At 62.8% G+C, this 16158-nt stretch overlaps 1 protein-coding gene across 3 annotated transcripts; it reads right to left on the bottom strand.

The window, feature by feature from the left end:
- Positions 1 to 242: 242 nt before the first annotated feature.
- On the bottom strand, positions 243 to 12507 carry KANK3 (KN motif and ankyrin repeat domains 3). Of its 3 annotated transcripts, none has more exons than XM_069790001.1 (11): positions 12364 to 12507; positions 7271 to 7345; positions 5256 to 6968; positions 4913 to 5012; positions 4558 to 4764; positions 3925 to 4012; positions 3341 to 3560; positions 2852 to 2994; positions 2327 to 2527; positions 2138 to 2236; positions 243 to 1893 (listed from the first exon to the last, which is right to left on the bottom strand). In XM_069790001.1, exons 2-11 carry the CDS (start codon positions 7305 to 7307, stop codon positions 1837 to 1839), a joined length of 2865 nt encoding a protein of 954 aa, XP_069646102.1. In that variant the 5' UTR covers positions 7308 to 7345; positions 12364 to 12507; the 3' UTR covers positions 243 to 1836. The 3 variants fall into 3 exon arrangements, with proteins under 3 accessions (XP_069646102.1, XP_069646101.1, XP_069646103.1); XM_069790000.1 differs by having other exon boundaries at positions 12359 to 12491; XM_069790002.1 differs by having other exon boundaries at positions 243 to 1890; positions 12359 to 12491.
- Between the last annotated feature and the right edge of the window lie 3651 nt (positions 12508 to 16158).

The following is a 16158-nucleotide window of genomic DNA, read 5'->3' as shown; positions in this document are numbered from 1 at the left end:
GCTTGGTCCTGTGAAGTGAAACAGGCCAGAAGACACCACAGTACCCAACTGGGACAGTTCAGCTGGAAGAAAACCAGACTGATGGATGTAGCCAGTTCATAAACTTGCAGGGAATTAATTGAAACATGCGGGCACCTGCTCAGGGCGAGGGCTGTGCCAGGCTGTCCCTCTGATGAAGTTGTTCTGGGGGTTTTATCTTGAGCCAGACAAGGAGGCAGGAGACTGCTGATGGATGGTCACTGTAATATTTCAAAATAATTTTACTTTAAAATTTATTTATATCTTAAAAATAAACATCAGTATTAAAATATCAGTAAACAAACCTGTGAGACCAAAGCAGTGAGTATGGAATACATAGAGAATAGTGTACTAGAGAGTGGCTGTGAGCATTGTATATTAACTTCAGTGCAAAGCTGAAACAGGCCCACTGCGAGGACAGCAGCGTGTCGCCTAGAACAAGTTTCTTGGAGAGCATTTCCCAGCTTGCAGTATGGCTCAGACCAGGCCTTGGTGGGGCAAGAGTGATGGTGAGAAAGGCTGGGCCAAGGAGCAGAAATGGGGCTGTGATACGCATTACCTTTGTGAAGGATTCAGAGCAGAGCCGGCTTCACATGCAAAAGCCTTTTTCCTCCCAATCCTTAGTCCTTACCTTGTCTGTTCCCACCCTGCCTGGTGCACACACACTCGCACAGACATACACACGTCTTCCGACATACGCATCCATCTCTGCGGGCTCTAGGCTCTCTCTGAGCTCTTCTTGCTGATCTCTTTTTTTTCTGGAGCTATCCTCAGCTGCTCTCCTCCCCTTTGGGAAGGAAAGTGGGCAGAGAGGGACTTGGTTGTGGGCTCTGGTTGCCTGCACAGTCAGTGGCTATGAGACTGTTTAAAATGGGAAATGTTTAGGAGGTAATTGCTATCTTTCCCTTGGAAGAAGGTCCCTGCTCCCTGTGTGGGGTATTGGGGTGCAGTCTCAGTCCCTAAAGGTGTTCATGGCTCTTGGCCCCCTTCTGTCAGCTTGGCTGCAGCCCCGAGTGCCCAGAAGTTTTGCTCCCATTGAGCAAATCAAACCACCAAGTGATTTCATGTTGAACTCCATCCTTTGACTGAGCAATATAATTTTTTTTGCTTTGTGTGCTTGTGCTCGAAAAAATTCAGATTTCAGCCAGGAAAGGAAATGCCAGAAAAGAAGGGCAAGTATTTCAGTCTGGAAGTGCTCCCAGCCTGCTTCTGAGGCAGTGTTAACCAGCTCATTTGTGTCCCCTCTCCCATCACTGCACAGGACTCTCCTGCTGAGCACCTCTTTCCACGCAGTACAGTGGGGTCCAGGAGCTGATGCTCGCCCTCCTGCAGCCCTGCTCCCCGTCGCCAGCTCCGCTGCCTTCCTGGACCTGCCAAGAGCTGGCTAAGAGAGCAGAAACCAGGTGCTATTTCTGCCGGGTTTGTTTTGTGCTGTTCCAGTGAGTTAACGACTTGCAGAGGGCTCCAAGGTGGTGCAGCTCCAGCAGTCGTGGCAGAGAGCAGGGCCGATGCGGAGCAAAGGGGATGGGGCTGGCTTTTACTCGCTGCATTTCCCACGCCGAGGTCACTGGATGCTTGGCTCCTCTGTCACTTGGTGGAGTGAGGTGGCTGTGCATGGGTCGCTTCCAGCAGTAGAGACGGGTGAGCGAGGCCCAGGGATGGTGCCTGCTCTATTGACAGGAGAATTAAAGCATCTGCAGCCACAGAGAGCGATTCAGCACGCAAAGGAGTGGCAGGCAAGGGGACATAAATTACAGCCCAGTGCTGATGGTGGCTGGCTGGCACACAGCTGACCCCTGGCTGGATCCAAAGATCACTCTAATTTGGTTTCTTGGGGCTCCCAGGGCTCTTCGTGGCTGTCAGTGATGTCCCCTGCTGCAGAGAGAGCAGAGTCATGAAATGTCACCAGAGACCCCTCCGGCAACTCCTAGTCAGGGCCAGCCAGGCTGATTCCCTGCTACTGAGGATGCACCAAACATGTGGTGCCTGGGATGCTCTGCTCTCACCCCTGCAGCCCCTTCCTGGGGAGCATTATCTGTGTCACAGCCCTGTCCCCCCTGCCATGGGACCACCTCCATGGTCCTTGTGTGGGGCAGGAGGGGGGGGCTGCAGTACTCACGGGCAGCTGCGCCTTCGTGCCGTTGAGGTGGGCATAGAGGAGCACGGCGATGTTGCTGTGGCCAGCCTCCAGCGCGATGGCAACAGCATTGTTCCCATCCTAAAAAGGAAGGGAGAGCACTTGGGAAGAGGTTTGGAGACAGGATGTGGGGTGGGCAAGCATCCCCAGGTCCCAGCGGCAGAGGCTTACACTGTCCACAATGGAGATATTGCAGGTGGGCTGAGCCAGCAGCAGCTTCACGGTCTCCACGCGGCCGTGCTCGCATGCGCACATCAGCGCGGTCGAGCCCTCCTCATCCTGCAGGTTCACGTCAGCTCCGCAGGCGAGCAGGGCTTCCACCATCTCCTGCCGGCCGTGGCTGACGGCCAGCATCAGCGCCGTCTGGCCAGCCTGCGACACAAGGGGATGCTGCCAGGCTGCTCCCGCCCCGGCTGTGCCACCCACTCTTCCCAGTGCCCCAGGGAAGGACTGCTGCTGTCCCCAGTGCCCACATGGTCTCTGAGCACCTCCCTGACTGGAGATTACGTGTGGGTGAGACCTGAGAGCCCTGATGCCAGGCAGCAGGAGCTCCTAATGTGATGCCCTCCTCATATACCAGCCCCTCCAGGTTTTGGAGCCACAGTCCTCCCTTGGAGGAGCCAAGTGTGGCCCTGGCCGCTGCTTGGGGATGGGGGGGAGAGGGACAGGCCATGGTGGCCCCCAACCCACACCAACCTGGCTGGCCTTGGCGTTGACATTGCCCATGCTGAAGAGCCTCCTGACCACGTTCATGTCATCCTCCTGCTCAACGGCCGCCAGTGCTGCCAGCATGAGAGCTGTATAGCCGGCTTTGTTCTGGTGGTCCACGTTACAGACCCCTGCAGGGATGGGCAGAGTCAGGGGGGCTCAGGGTGCTGCGGGGCTGGTGGGAGGCACAGACTGAGCCATGTGCCTGGCTGGTGCCCTGCCCAGGGTGCTGCAAGCCGTCCCAAAGCCCCGTGGGCACAGACCTGCTGATGGGTCCCCCCACATCAAATCTGGGCTCCGAAAGGGCTGGGGTGGCTGCTCAACCCCCCCCACCTATGCACAGACACAGCCCAGGGCAGTTGTCCCTGCCCCTCTGCTGTCAGCACCTTGCCCCATGCCTTGCAGGGCCAGGACCTGACGTGGGGTACAGAGTGGGATGGTGGCAGGGGGACATTTCTGGGGGTGGGGGGCACTGACCCGTGTCTAGCAGCAGCCTCACGATGTGGAAGTTGGAGTGGGAGACGCTGTAGTGCAGGGCTGTGTTGCCGTTCCCATCTGCCAGGTTCACCACGTGGGCCAGGAGAGCTGGCGAGACCTCAGCAAAGGCCAGGAGGTGGTTGGCAACCGTGTCAGGGATGGATGACTTCTGGCTGGACAGACGGAACCACTCCTGCAGGACCAGGCTGCTGCTGGCAAGCTGTGGGCAGTGGATGGGGCTGAGCTGGGGACCATGGCTCCACACCCCCCCAAGCCTCTGCACGGCCCTTTCCCCCAACCCCAGCACCCACCCTGCTGCTGCCGGCCCCAGTGGGGAGCAGAAATGCTGCTCCAGAGGGAACTGGGGGAAGGCAGGACCCTGAAACCCCAAAATCATGCTGGGATGGCCCGAACTGAGTTCACGTGGGTTTTGGGGTATCTGGGATAAAGCCTGAAGCAAAGGGCTGTGTTTTGGGGGAAGGTGCTGAGCTGGGCTTTGCTGGCCCATCTTTGGGGAGGGCCAGCCTCAGGGGGGACTCCGGCAGGGGCTGGGTGAGCCATCCCACCCGCAGCACCCCACTCACCACCTCTTTGCTCTTGGTGGCACTGGGGTGGCCCAGGTGGGTCTTGACGATGAGGCAGGCCTCCCGCATCCTGGGGCTCAGCTCGAACCTGGGGAGAGCATGAGGGCGTCTGCGGTGGGGCTGCATTGCCCCACCAAAACCGCACCGGCAAGGAGCACCCGGAGTCCCCTCCGCGGAGCCTTTGCTCCTCTCCCCGGTGCCTACGAGCCTCCACGAGCTCCCCATGGTGCAATGTCCAGCCCAGTGGCTGCACCCCGGCAGCTTCAGCCTCTGCAAACCCCCATTGAACTGAGCCTTACATGGACACGCTCAGGCATGATTTACCCACTTGTAGGCCAAATTTTTTCCTTTTGTTGAAAAATGCTATTAAGGGCTGTTGTTTTGTTTTTTTTTTTTGTCCCTCTCCAAACTTTCTTCTGGAAAGAGGCATCTGGGGCCTCGGTCTCATCCTTTCCTTAGCAGACCCAAGAAGCTGGAAGGACTTTTTCCTGCCAAATGGTTTCTGCAGGAGCTGAATGTGTTTTTCCCATCGGCTGCACCCAAACCAGGGTAGATGCCCTGAGTCGGCAGGGCTGGTGCTGGCCCGTGGCTCCCAGCTGCACGGGGTGAGGCGCCTTCCCCATCGGCACTTACTTCTCCTTTACCTCGGGGGGCTCCGGCAGGGTCACGCCGGCCCCCTCACGCTCCTGTCCTGGCTCACGCTCGCCTTCCTCAGCCTCCTCGTCCGAGGTTTCAGTGTCCCCCAGCTCCTCGCTGTTGGAGCTGTCGGCTGAAGCCTTCTCAGAGGAGCTGTCTCCTTCTTCCTCCTCCTCCTCCTCCTCGCTGGATGTGCTCTCATACCTGCACAGAGGGAGGATGCTCAGTGGCAATGTGGCACCCAGCTGGTCCCCTCCAGGCCCCCCCTCATTGCCACTGCCCCCAGTCCAGGACGGAGATGCTGGGGGCCGGGGCTGGCCCAGGCGTGTGGCAGGAGCCCCTCGGCACGTACTCCCCGTTCAGCACGCCCACAAACTGCAGGCTCTTCTTGCTGCCGTCGGCCTCACTCCGGGGGGGACCGTCCCGCTTCTTCATGATGGACTTCAGGGCTCCTGGGGGTAGAGAGATGGGTGTCAGGGGTGAGCGAGCAGGAACCTCCCCCCCGGTGCTGCCCGGGCACCCCAAACCCACCAGACTCCCGGGCGGGCATGGAAGGGACGTGGGCAGAGTGCAGGTTGCTGCTGTGACACGGGTAGCATTGGCCCTGCAGGCGCTGTCCCCAACAGGGCCACCCTCTCCCTTCCCACAGGAACGTCCCAGCCCAGACCCTGGTGTCATCCCCAGTGACAACTCACCGGACGCAGGGCTCGGGGCAGCTCCAGCATCCTGCGCCGCGGACGGGTCCCGGCCGCTGTGCGTTGTCTCTGGCGTGGCTGCCCTGGGGACCGGGCAGCCCTGGCACGTCCCCCCCATTGCTCCTGTGCCCTGTGCTGAAGGGCCGCTCGGGGCACGGCCCGCACCGGGCTCCATCTCGCCCGCTGGGACGGTGCCGCCCACGTCGGTCTGGCTGCCCTTGTCTTTGCACCTGCCGGCCGAATCGGGTCCGACCGCCACGTCCCGCCCGTCGGGGCGGCAGCCCACCCCGACGCAGGTGGTTGGCGGGCAGCACTCCACGCTCGCCTCTGCCGTCTCCAGGGGGTCGCCGGCCGCCCGGTTCTGGGTCACCACCGCCGCCTCCACCAGCGCCTCGGCCACCTGCGGCTTGGCCGTCACCTCCTTGTCCACCCGCCCGCGGGGCCGGCGGGCGCACACCTCCAGCCGCAGCTCTTCCAGCTCCCGAGTGGCCTCCCGCAGGTGACCCTCCATCAGGGCGATCACCTCCTTCTGGTGTCCCACTGTCTGCTGCAGCAGCTCCAGCTCCCGCTCTGCCTCGCTGGTCAGCCCCAGCGAGGACTCCAGAACCCAGACGGCCGCGTCCCTGCGCTCCCTCACCCCGCTGTCCGGCACGTCGCCGCCGTCCTGCTGCGACCGGTAGTAGAAGACCGCGTCGGTCATGGCCCGGTCCTCGCCCACCGCCACGGAGCGGCACAACCTCTCGGCGGCCCTGGGGCTCCTGCCCGGCCAAGCCCTGCCGCCCCGCTCCGGCACGGCCAGCTTCTCCGTCAGCTTCCTCAGCTCTGCGACCTTGCTCACTCGCCCCTTTGCCGGCTCCGTTTCGCTCTCCGGCCCCGCTCGGGGTGGCTCCTCACCCCCCATCACCACCTCGGAGCCAGGGGGGTGGCCAAAAGCCTCGCCGGGCTCTGCCGACAGCTTCTCCATCAGCTTCGCCTTCTCCCTCTTCAGCTCGCAGATCTGCATCTCCAGGAGGGGGATGGTTTTCACCTGCTCCTCCAGGTCCCGGAGCTGCCGCAGGGCTGTGGCCATCTGCTCCCGCACGTGCTGCAACGGTGCAGCGCTGAGCCCCGCCGCCGGCGTGCTGCGCCCTGAGCTGCCAGGGCTTGCCCGTCCCCAGCCTGCCTGGCCCTCGGTGCCCGCCGGCACCCAGAGGGATGGCTGACTCGGGGCACCCGGCGGGCCACTGCGGGAGGGACCACCGATATCCTGCAAATGGCCCTGCTCCTGCTCCAGCCTCCTGCTCGTTTCCAGCAGGGTCTTCTCCACCCGTGGGTTGCTCATGAGGCACTTGCGGGTGGGAGGTGGGAGCAGCCGCACCGGCGGCGGCGGCGAGACGGGGTGGGAGGTTGGCTTGCTCAGGGGCTCCAGGGGTGCCCGGCCGCGCGGGGACAGCAGCAGCGCGGTCCTGCCCTCCTCGCTGGCCGTGGAGGCAAGGGACTCGGTGGAGGTCCAGGCACTGGCATGGCTGCTGGGGCTGCGCAGGGCACTGGGTGGCTGCCGGGCCCCTTTCGCCCTGCGAGGCAGCGGCACTTTCTTGAGTGTTTGGCCACTTTCGATGTCATTGACGTATTTCAGGAAATCCAGGTCCAGGAGGAAGCCGTAGGGCGTTTCCACTGAATACGAGCTCTTCTCCCCATCATCCTGGTCCCGGTACAAGAATGGGCCCCCAAGATCTGCAAGAGAAGCAGGGATGGTTAGGCAGGGATCCCGTGGAGACAGGAAGGCTTTCCCAACTTCATTATACTGGGATTTGCAGCCTGCAGCCCCGCTCCCTGCTGTGATGCTGCTGGCAGTGAGCCCAGCGGATGGCCCGTCCCCAGCACCCTGGGTGCCGTCGAGTGTCACAGGGCACCCACTCTCTGCCGGGGTCAGTGCTGGGGGTGAGGAAACCCACTGGGACAGGACAGGAAAGCTCAGCCATTCCCCTCACGCTCCTTCCACTGCTCCTGCCTGGTGACAACCCCGGTCCCTTTACCTGGGAGGTTCTGGTTCAGGGGTGCAGGCTGAGCCATCTTCTCCCTGGGATGCTGCTGACCAGGGAACCATCAACCTGCAACAACAATGGGGCCACATCTGGTGAAACCCTGTAAATGGGGAGGCTGGTGAGCCCCACGTGTCTGCAAACCACTGCCCCCCACCCGGGGAGCACCCCATGGCCGCCCCCCCACCATCCGCCAGGCCCCTCTCGCCTCCCTCCAACCCTGGTGCCGCGGGTCTGAAGCTCAAGCCGGCGGCCGGGCAGGCAAGTGCGGCACTGCCTGCAGGGCTGGGGATTGTTTGTACATTTAAGGAATGCTTCGCAGCCCAGGCTGGGATGGCCGCGGTGGTCATGCTGCCAGCTCCGAGGGTGCAGAGTCATGAGTCAGAGCTCAGCTGCGTTGGGGAGCAGGCTGGAAAAAAAAAAAAAGAGGCTGCAGCCTTTACGGGTGCGATTCTCAGCGGAGAAGTTTGCTTTGGATAAAGGGAATCGATGCTTTTGCAAAGCCACGTGACCGCAGGCAGCTGCCAGCACCCATCAGTCGCTGGGTGTGATGTCTGGCTTCACTGCCCGGGGTGAGTGGGCTTGGGGTGCCCTGCGCTGCCCATCCCTGCCTCGGGGGTGTCTCAAGGGCCGGTGACCCCTAGGAGGGACCTGGCTGCTTTTCCCTGTTGATAATGCAGGATAAGGCACGGTGGGAGGCGAGGGGGAATGAAATGGGAGCCTGGTTTTCCCAGGAGCCAGGCACGGGCACGCTGGAGGAGAGCCAGAGGGATGCGGCTGCGGTCCAGGGGTGAGCTCACGGCTGGGGGTGCTGCCAGCTGTGAGAGTTCAGCTGGGACCTGCCACAACATCTGGCAGCACCTGGGTGCCGGGGCCCAGGTAGGAAATGCTCCTGGTGGGATTGGGATGGGGCAAACAGACCCCCCGGAGCCCCCACTGCTGCTGCACATGGTGTCACCCTCCAGGGACCCGCCTCGTCCCTGCCCACGGGCTGCAGGTGGCCACAGGGATGCGCAGCTGTCGGTGGGCAAAGCATTTGGCACCAGGCTATTTTCAGAAGAAAGCAGGGGAGGAGGCATGCCGCAGAGAAAAGGAAGCTCAGGCACAGCCCTGAGGGAAGCTGAGGCTCAGCGCTGCGCAGAGAACAGCGCCAAGATCTGGCCTTGGCTGCAGAGAGAAACACCCGCATCCATCCCCAAATCCTCTGCGTGCGAGAACCGGAGGATCCAGACTCTTCTAGCAGAGATGCTGCGGCTGCCCCTGTCACCCGGCCCAGCTTGGGGAAGATGTGACAGCCCCCGGCTTGCACCCGCTGCCCATGACGATGCCACCTGCTGCTGCCCAGCCCTGGCTGGGCCACTGTGGCCACCAGCCCGTGGCTCGCCCTGACCACGCAACTGCCAGAAGCCGGGGCAGCAGCTGTGCTGCAGGCAGACCTGGGCCAGGCTCAGGCTGGGCACCCAGGCGACGTGGCAGCTCCGCGACAGCACCCCTTCCACATCCCTTGGGAACACCCCGGCTCCATGCTGGCACCCCACCATTCCCATGCCACTGGCTTCATACCTAAAAGGGTCCACGCATCCCTCGCCTCGCCTAATCCCTCCTGCCCCAGGAAGCAGCCGGCTTCCTCCTCCGCACAGCCCTCGCTGCAGGTAATTAAACAGCGCCGGGGCCAGGGCAAACTTCCCACCGGGCTCCGCGCACGCCGTAAATCAAACGGGAGGAAGAGGGAGAGCAACAGGAGCCAGAGCCAGCGGGTGTGTTTCCTTGGGGGAAGCAGCCGTCAGCTCCCTTCCGCCGCCCGGCTGGGTATTGTCCTGCCTGGGGCTGAGCCAGGAAAAGCCGCCTCCGCCGGGACCCTGCCAGGAGGTCTCCCGCACCGCTACTCCCGCCTGTGGCAAAGGTGCCCTTTCTGCCCGTACTGCCCCACTGTCCCCTCCGCTAACCCAGGGACACACTGCTTGTCCCCCCTGCCACCTCCTCCTGACCCTTCAAGCTGACACCAGCAGCTGCTGTCAACTGGGCAGCTGTGCTGCCGTCCCCAAAGCCAGGGGAGATCCTCCCGCAGCTCCCCTGTGGCTCTTGGCCCCCATTACTTTTGGTCCGATGGGATGGGCTGGACCCAGGGCAGGAGCTTCTGCGTTCACCCAGCTCCGAAACAAAGGCCCAGGCCAGGCAATGGGACCTGGAGGCTCCCAACCATGTGCAAATTGCCCCGGGAACCCCGCGATGTGCAAAACCTCACAGGATCCCCGCGACGTGCAAACCCCTCTGGGGGGCTCGCAATGTGCAAACTGCCCCTGGGCTGCCGGTGGGCTGGGCTGAGCATCGAGGTGAGGTGAGTGGCAGGCTGGATTTGAGCCAGTAAGGATTAGCAATGGAGGTAGACGGTCCCGGCACGCAGCAGCGGCGAGAGGGTTAAGTCCCCGCGCCCTCGGCCCAGCCACCGCTGGCACCTGCCGGGGCTTGGCCACACAAAGCCAGCCTTGTCCCCGGCCGGCCGGCATCACCACGGCACCGGTTCAAAGAGAAGCCGCTCTCCACCTGGGCTGAAGTCCCGACGGGGAGGACCGTGCCGGCCACTTTGGTGCCAAAGGCTGATTTTTGGCAGTGTCGGCCGCTCCCCTGGGCACCGGGGTTTGGTGCTGCCAGGGCTGGGCACAGGGACCCCTGGGTGCCGCAGGCAGGGCACCCTGCATGATCCCAGCTTCCTTCAGAAGAAATGGAAGCATTGTTTCTAGCCCCGGTGTTTCTGCAGAAAAGCAGGATGGTACAAAGCGAAGTGCTGCTGGGGAGGCTTGGCAGCAAGAGGAGGAGGAGGAGGATGCTCAGGGACCCAGTTGTCCCTGTGGAGGCAGGACTACACTTCGCCCTAGTCTCGCACTTCTATTTCCCCCTCTTGCTGTCGTACCGATGACAACGCAGGAAACTTGGGGCCAAAACTGGAGCTGCTCCACTCAATTACAATAAAAAGCCATGTTAGGGACAGGGCAGCCTGGGCACAGCTTGGGTACCATCCAGTATCCGTGCCCCAGCCCCAGCCAACCCTCTGGGACCCCTGGCCTCATGGTCAATGGGGCGATCCTCCCTCTGGAACCCCAAGCCCCCTGTCTGGCAGGGGACAGGCCTGGGGGAGCTATTTTTAAAGCTCTGGACTCCTTTGGGCCTTTCCCTTGCCAGAGGCACAAGCGGGACAGCCCCCATCCCGTCTCGGCCACGCGCCGCTGTGCAGCCCAAGCCACTCCACTGGCGTGGCCGGGGCCAGACACAGGGAAGGCTCTCCCCTGCTCTCCTCCCGAGCCAAAATACTGAGGTCATGAGGAATGCGAGAAGAACAGAGTCCAGAGCAGCCCTGGCCAGTGCGACTTGATTTATCTCAGCGAGGCACGCTTCCCCGAAGCTGTGTGCAGGCGATAAGCCCCGAAGCTCGGGGCCGAGGCTGTTCCAAAGTTAAAGGGAAACCACTGAGCAAGCACACGGCTTCCTCCACTGCTAGTGACCTGCCAGGATTCGGGCTTCTCACACGGTCCAGGTCATGGGTGCCCGTCACCTGCAGTGTCACCCGCCAGCGCTGCAGGATGGGCGCAGATGGGAGGTATCCAAGGCTTATCACACCTTCCCAGCCACTCATCCTGTCCCCATCCCCTGCCAGTACGGGATGGCCCATGCTTTGTGCCACCTGCTGTCCCTGCACCCGCTCGCCCAGGCCACCTCGGCCATGCTATCCAGGCTGGGGCTGCTCCTGGAGAAGCTGGATCCTGTGCGGGTGGGTGTGCCGGCACTGACCCAGAGAGGGAAGGGGAAACGCTTCAATCTTCTCAGCAGCCTAACTTCAGGGTTGGGCTGTTATTTCTGGAGCTGTCGTCATTGTCGGCCCGGTCGGTCGGGAGGCCACAGGGGCTGCTCGGGCTCTGCAACCCACTCCAGCACCTTGGGGACCTCCCCAAGCTCGCACAACACCTGGACAACAGGCGCACAGTCCGTACGCAGACGTACTCACATGGGGATCAGGTCTATGTGTCCTGTCACACCTACAGCTGCATAGGGCTTCTGTATCTCCACTAGAAAACATCTACCACTTGTCCCGCACCCTCACCGCAGCTGCCCACCAGCACCTTCCACCAACAAACACCTCCCTGATTCCCTCAGGGCTGGTGACAACGCACAGAGTCAGCAACGAGCCCCAAAGGCCTGGGATCACCCTGCTGCAAGGAGGTGCTTGGGGATGAAATTGTTAAATTCGCACCCAGGGCGCACAGGCACCATTGGGGTACATGCACAGCGCCGGGCACAGCCCCATGGCGGGTTCCCCATGTGCACGCAGGGAGCACCCTGAACCCCGCAGCACCCCACGTGCACTCCAGCACCCCAGAGGGGCCTGCGGCAGCCTAGGGTGCCCTGCCACACCCCCAGCCCTGTGGGTCCCCAGCACCCTGGGGGTTCTGCAGCACCTCGAGCCCTGAGGAGCCCCAGCACCCCGGGGTGCCCCCCAGCATCTCCAGTCCTGCAGGTCCCCAGTGCCCTGTGGTGCCTGCAGCACCCCCAGCCTTGTGGGTCCCCTGTACCCTTGGGTGCTCCACAGCACCCCCAGCCGTAACAGGTCCCCAGCACCCCGGGGAGCCCACCAGCACCCCCGCAACCTTGTGGGTCCCCAGCGCCCCCGGGAGCCCCATAGCACCCCCAGCACCCTGCACGCCCCTGCACGTCGGGGCGGCCGCCGTCGGCCCAGGAGACCCCCCCGGGGACTCTCCGCCTCCGCCGGCCGGGGGTGGGCGACCCCGCCCGGCGCCGGTACCGGCAGCTCCTGGCTGCGGGCAGAAGTCCCGCTCCCGGTGCCGGTGCCGCCCGGGCGGAGCCCCCTCGGCGGTCCCGGCGCGGTCCCGGCGGGCTCCGGAGCGGCCCCTCGGCGGGCCCCGGGCGGCGGCGGCTCCGGGGGCCCTGCGAGGCGCCGCCACCGGGACGAGCCTCCGCCCCGCCGCCGCCGGAGCCGCTCCCGGAGCCGGAGCCGGAGCCGCTCCCGGAGCCGGAACCGCCGCTGTCGGCCGGACCCCGCCATCCCGTCCCGTCCCCGCCGCCCCTCACCTTACCGGCCGGGCGTCTGGGCTGCAGCCGGGCCCCAGCGCGGAGCCGCCGTCCCGGGCCCGGCGGCTCTGGGCTGCACCGCGGCGCCGGGCAGCGCTGCCCGCCGCAGCCCCGGGCCGAGGGCGGGTCGGCAGCGGGGCCGGGCGGGAACGGGCCGGGGCGGGGCGGGGGCGGGCGACGATCGCCCCCGGGCCCCGGCCGGGACGGGCACCGCCCCCGGGACGGTGCTGACCCGCGGCGGGATCCCCGCTCACCCCTGGCACGGAGGTCCCACCGAAGCGGTGTGGGGGGGTCCCTGTCCCCGTGGCCCCCCTGGGGGGAAGGGGTGTCCCAGTGAGCCCACGAAGTGTGTGGGGGGGTGTCCCCTGGTCTGGTCACCCTGGGGGTCCCCTGTCCTGGCTACCCTGGGGATGGGGTGTCCCTTGTGAGCCCAGGAAGGGAGCTGTCCCCTGCCCCAGTCACCCCAGGGATGGGGGATCTCCTGCCCTAGTTACTACCTCTGGGGGTGGGGGGGTCCCCTGCCCCGACCACCCTGGGGATGGGGGATCCCCTGTCCTGGTTACCCCTGAGGATGGGGTGCCCCTACTCCAGTCACCCTGGGGATGGGGATGTCCCCACCCTGCTCGCCTCAGGAACGGTCACCCTGGAGAAAGGGGGGATCCCCTGACCATGTCACCCCGGCACTGGGGGATCCCCTGCCAGGGGGCTGCTGGCCAGGGGCCCACGGGTGGCTGGGGTCCAGCTCCCTGCCCTGCCATCCTCCCCCCAGCACAGCCCCCCCGCAGCCTGCCTGTCCCTGTGGCCTTGCGTGCCGCCTGCCCTCGTCCCACCCGTGGCCGGGAGCCCTGTGCCGCTCGCCCCGGTTGGCCTCCCCGGTCCTGGCCCCGCTGGGTTTTTGGCAGCCCTCCCTCGTCCCAGCAGCAGGCTGTTTGTTTCCTTTTCTTGCCGGCTTTCTTCCCCGCCTGCTTCGCGTGTTGGTCGCTCAGCCACTGAGGTCTGGGCCACCCTCAATCCCGCAGGGACCCCTGGCAGTTTCACACCTTAAACTTGCCCTCACTAACTGCTCCAACCCCTTTCAACGCTGAAACCCTCAGCAAAGATTTTTTGCTTCTTTTTCTTTCCTTTTCAGCTGCTGAACCCCGCGGGTATTTTTCCACAGCCGGCTCTTCTGTAACGCTACTCATGGGAAGAGCAGGAGAAACAAGATGTGCTTCCCAGCATCCCGCCCAGCTGCCGCCTGGCAGCTTTGGGACTTCCTGAGAAAGGGTTTGCATCCGGACGGAAGTACCTTAATAGCCCTAATGGATCTACCTCCACCAACAGCCCTCATCCCTCTCTAACCCATTTACATACTTGGCCTCTCCGGCATCCTGTGGTAATGAACTCAGTGATTTCATGCCCTCTTCTGTCTCCAAGGCAGGTCTAGAATAGCACCGCTCTTGTCGGTTCACTGACTGCTTGGCGAAGAAATCAGTTGGATCCTCTGTAGCTGTGTGGCTTGCCTTCTCCATCCAGATCTAGAAAGGTAAAGTCCGGAGCTATGCGTGAAGTCCCACTGGTGTCCGCTTGCCGGCTGCGCTGCAGAGCTCATGCTCCATGTCCCGGCTCAGAGCTCCACAAAGGGCCCACGTCCAGGTTCCTCGCTCCCACTCTTGGACAGCTGACAAAAATGTCACCCGTCCCCAAACAGCAATTCTTGTTTCCTCCTTGCGAAGGTAGGGAAAAAAACCCTGTGAAGGAGGAGTTGAGGAAAAATGAGCTTGGGAAAGCGATGTCACCCCAGCTCTGCAGGTGCCAGACATTGCCCATGCGACTGCTGCCACCCTGGCACCGGGGCAGAGCTGTGGGACAGTGGGGGCCCTCGAACCACCCAGCACTCCTGAGGAAATACAGACCTGGGGCTGCCTAAATTTGGTGCTGGAGCACAGAACTGTGGCAGCTCAGAGGTATTCCCAGGCTAAAATTCAACAGCAGCCTTTGAACAAGAGGTGTTGAGTTGTTCCCTGTACTGATCAGACTCCTCTGGCTTTAAGCTCTGGTGGCCGAGAAGAATTAAACCCAAGTGAGAGCCCTTATTTCTAACATTCATCGTTTTCTGCGGAAACTCTGTGAAGTTCAAATATGAAGACATGGCCAGAGAAGTCACAAGGGCCGGGCGGTGTTTTAAACCCATGTAAATCACAACTGTATCTGGGAGGCAGCATGGACAAAAGCGCTTCCCAAGTTTCGGCTGTCGGCCGGCGCAGTGGCTTCACCCCGGGCCAGGGACGCCGACCCAGGACCGGTCGGAGCTGTGGCACCCGCCTGCCAGGGCCGGCAGCTACAGCCGAACCCAGGCTTGGAGGCAAATGGCAGTGCCGGCCGGCTTTCCTGCTGTGCTCGCGCGTGTGCCGAGCTTTGAGTTAGTAAAGGAGCAACCGCAAGGTTGTGGATATTCAGCTGGGTGCCTGCGTGGGTGGAAGACGTCTGGATGCTCAGTTCCCTTACGGATACAGGTTAGGATCAGGGATTGCCACAGCCTGGGACCGAGCTCTTGTATTCAGCATCTCTCTCATCGCCCTGCATGGAGCAGTGAGGAGGGCTAGCCAGGCTTTTGTTGCTGTTGTGGGGGCAGTTTTGCCAAAACCCGATGATTTGCTGGTGCTGGAATGTTCTAGTTCAGCTGTCTGGGGCTCTGCAGACTTTCATGGCATCGGGGCAGGGCCCAGCACGGCTGTCCCCGGCCCTGGGCCTCGCACTGGCTGGGGAAACCAGCCCTCACCCTCCCAAGACCACCTGTCTAAACAAAAAGCTCCAGGACCTGATGAGTTTTCAATTAATCAGAAACATTAAAAAGCTTTTTTTGGTCCAGAAGAGGGTCTCAAAAAACGGCTTTCCCTGAGAATCCAAATGCTTTGCCAGCCCCAACTGGGACTGCGCATGTGATCATACCTCAGTTTCCCCATCAGGGCAGTTGGAAAGGGAGTACGTGTGTGTGCGTGCATGTGTTGTGACGTGCACCAGCGTGGCAGGGTGCTTCTCTGCAGCGTGCTGGGGAACAGAGCCCCAGGAGCTGGAAGTGGCTGCAGACTGACAGAGCAGGCTGCGTCCATGTCGCTCCGCACTCAGCGCAGAAACTGAATGGTGTCAGCACACGAGAAAACACGCAAAGCTTGCCCAGGCTTTCAGCTGGCTGCGAGCAAGCTTCGCTGTCATCCTGCCTCATTCAGGTGCCCCTTGGATGGAGACAGTCTGAGAAACGCTGCTGGAGATGCTGGTGGGAAAGGGCTGCAGCCCTGTGTGCTGCAGCACGAGCCGCCCTGCTTGCTGCAGCTCTGGACAACTCTGTTTACTCCCTGGGCAGTGGGATCCCAAACCCCTGGGGACCCTGGTCCCCTTCATGGGCAGCAGGCTCCCAAAGCTGTGAGCATCTCGGTCCTCTCTAGGGCAGGAGCTCTTGAAGCCCTGGGTGTCCTGGGCTGGCTGGTGGTGGCCCATGGCTGGGAGAAACTGTGCCTGCTCAGGGTGCACCTGGAAAAGCAGCCGGTGGGGTGTGTTCCAGCCGTTTCCTGGCTGCCTGAGTTCATCTCCGCTTGCTCCAGCTCCACCGTGCCTATCTGAGCCGAGCTCCCGCTCCGTCAACCCCTCCATGGCCCCGTGAGCGGGCTGGCCAGGCTGGGCATGGCGTGGGACACACGGGCCAAGGCTGGCCAGGACTTTGCCTGGCACGGTCCCTGTATGAAAGCGGCGTGAACGCCTCCGCACCACATAAATAAACCAGCCCAGCATGCTTCCCTCCCGGCAGGCTCGGCTGTGCCTGC

Source organism: Haliaeetus albicilla, chromosome 8 (genome assembly GCF_947461875.1).
Source record: "Haliaeetus albicilla chromosome 8, bHalAlb1.1, whole genome shotgun sequence".
Taxonomy (NCBI): Eukaryota; Metazoa; Chordata; class Aves; order Accipitriformes; family Accipitridae; genus Haliaeetus; species Haliaeetus albicilla.
The sequence above is the reverse complement of the archived record's forward strand: the minus strand, read 5'-3'. Positions and strand labels throughout refer to the sequence as shown.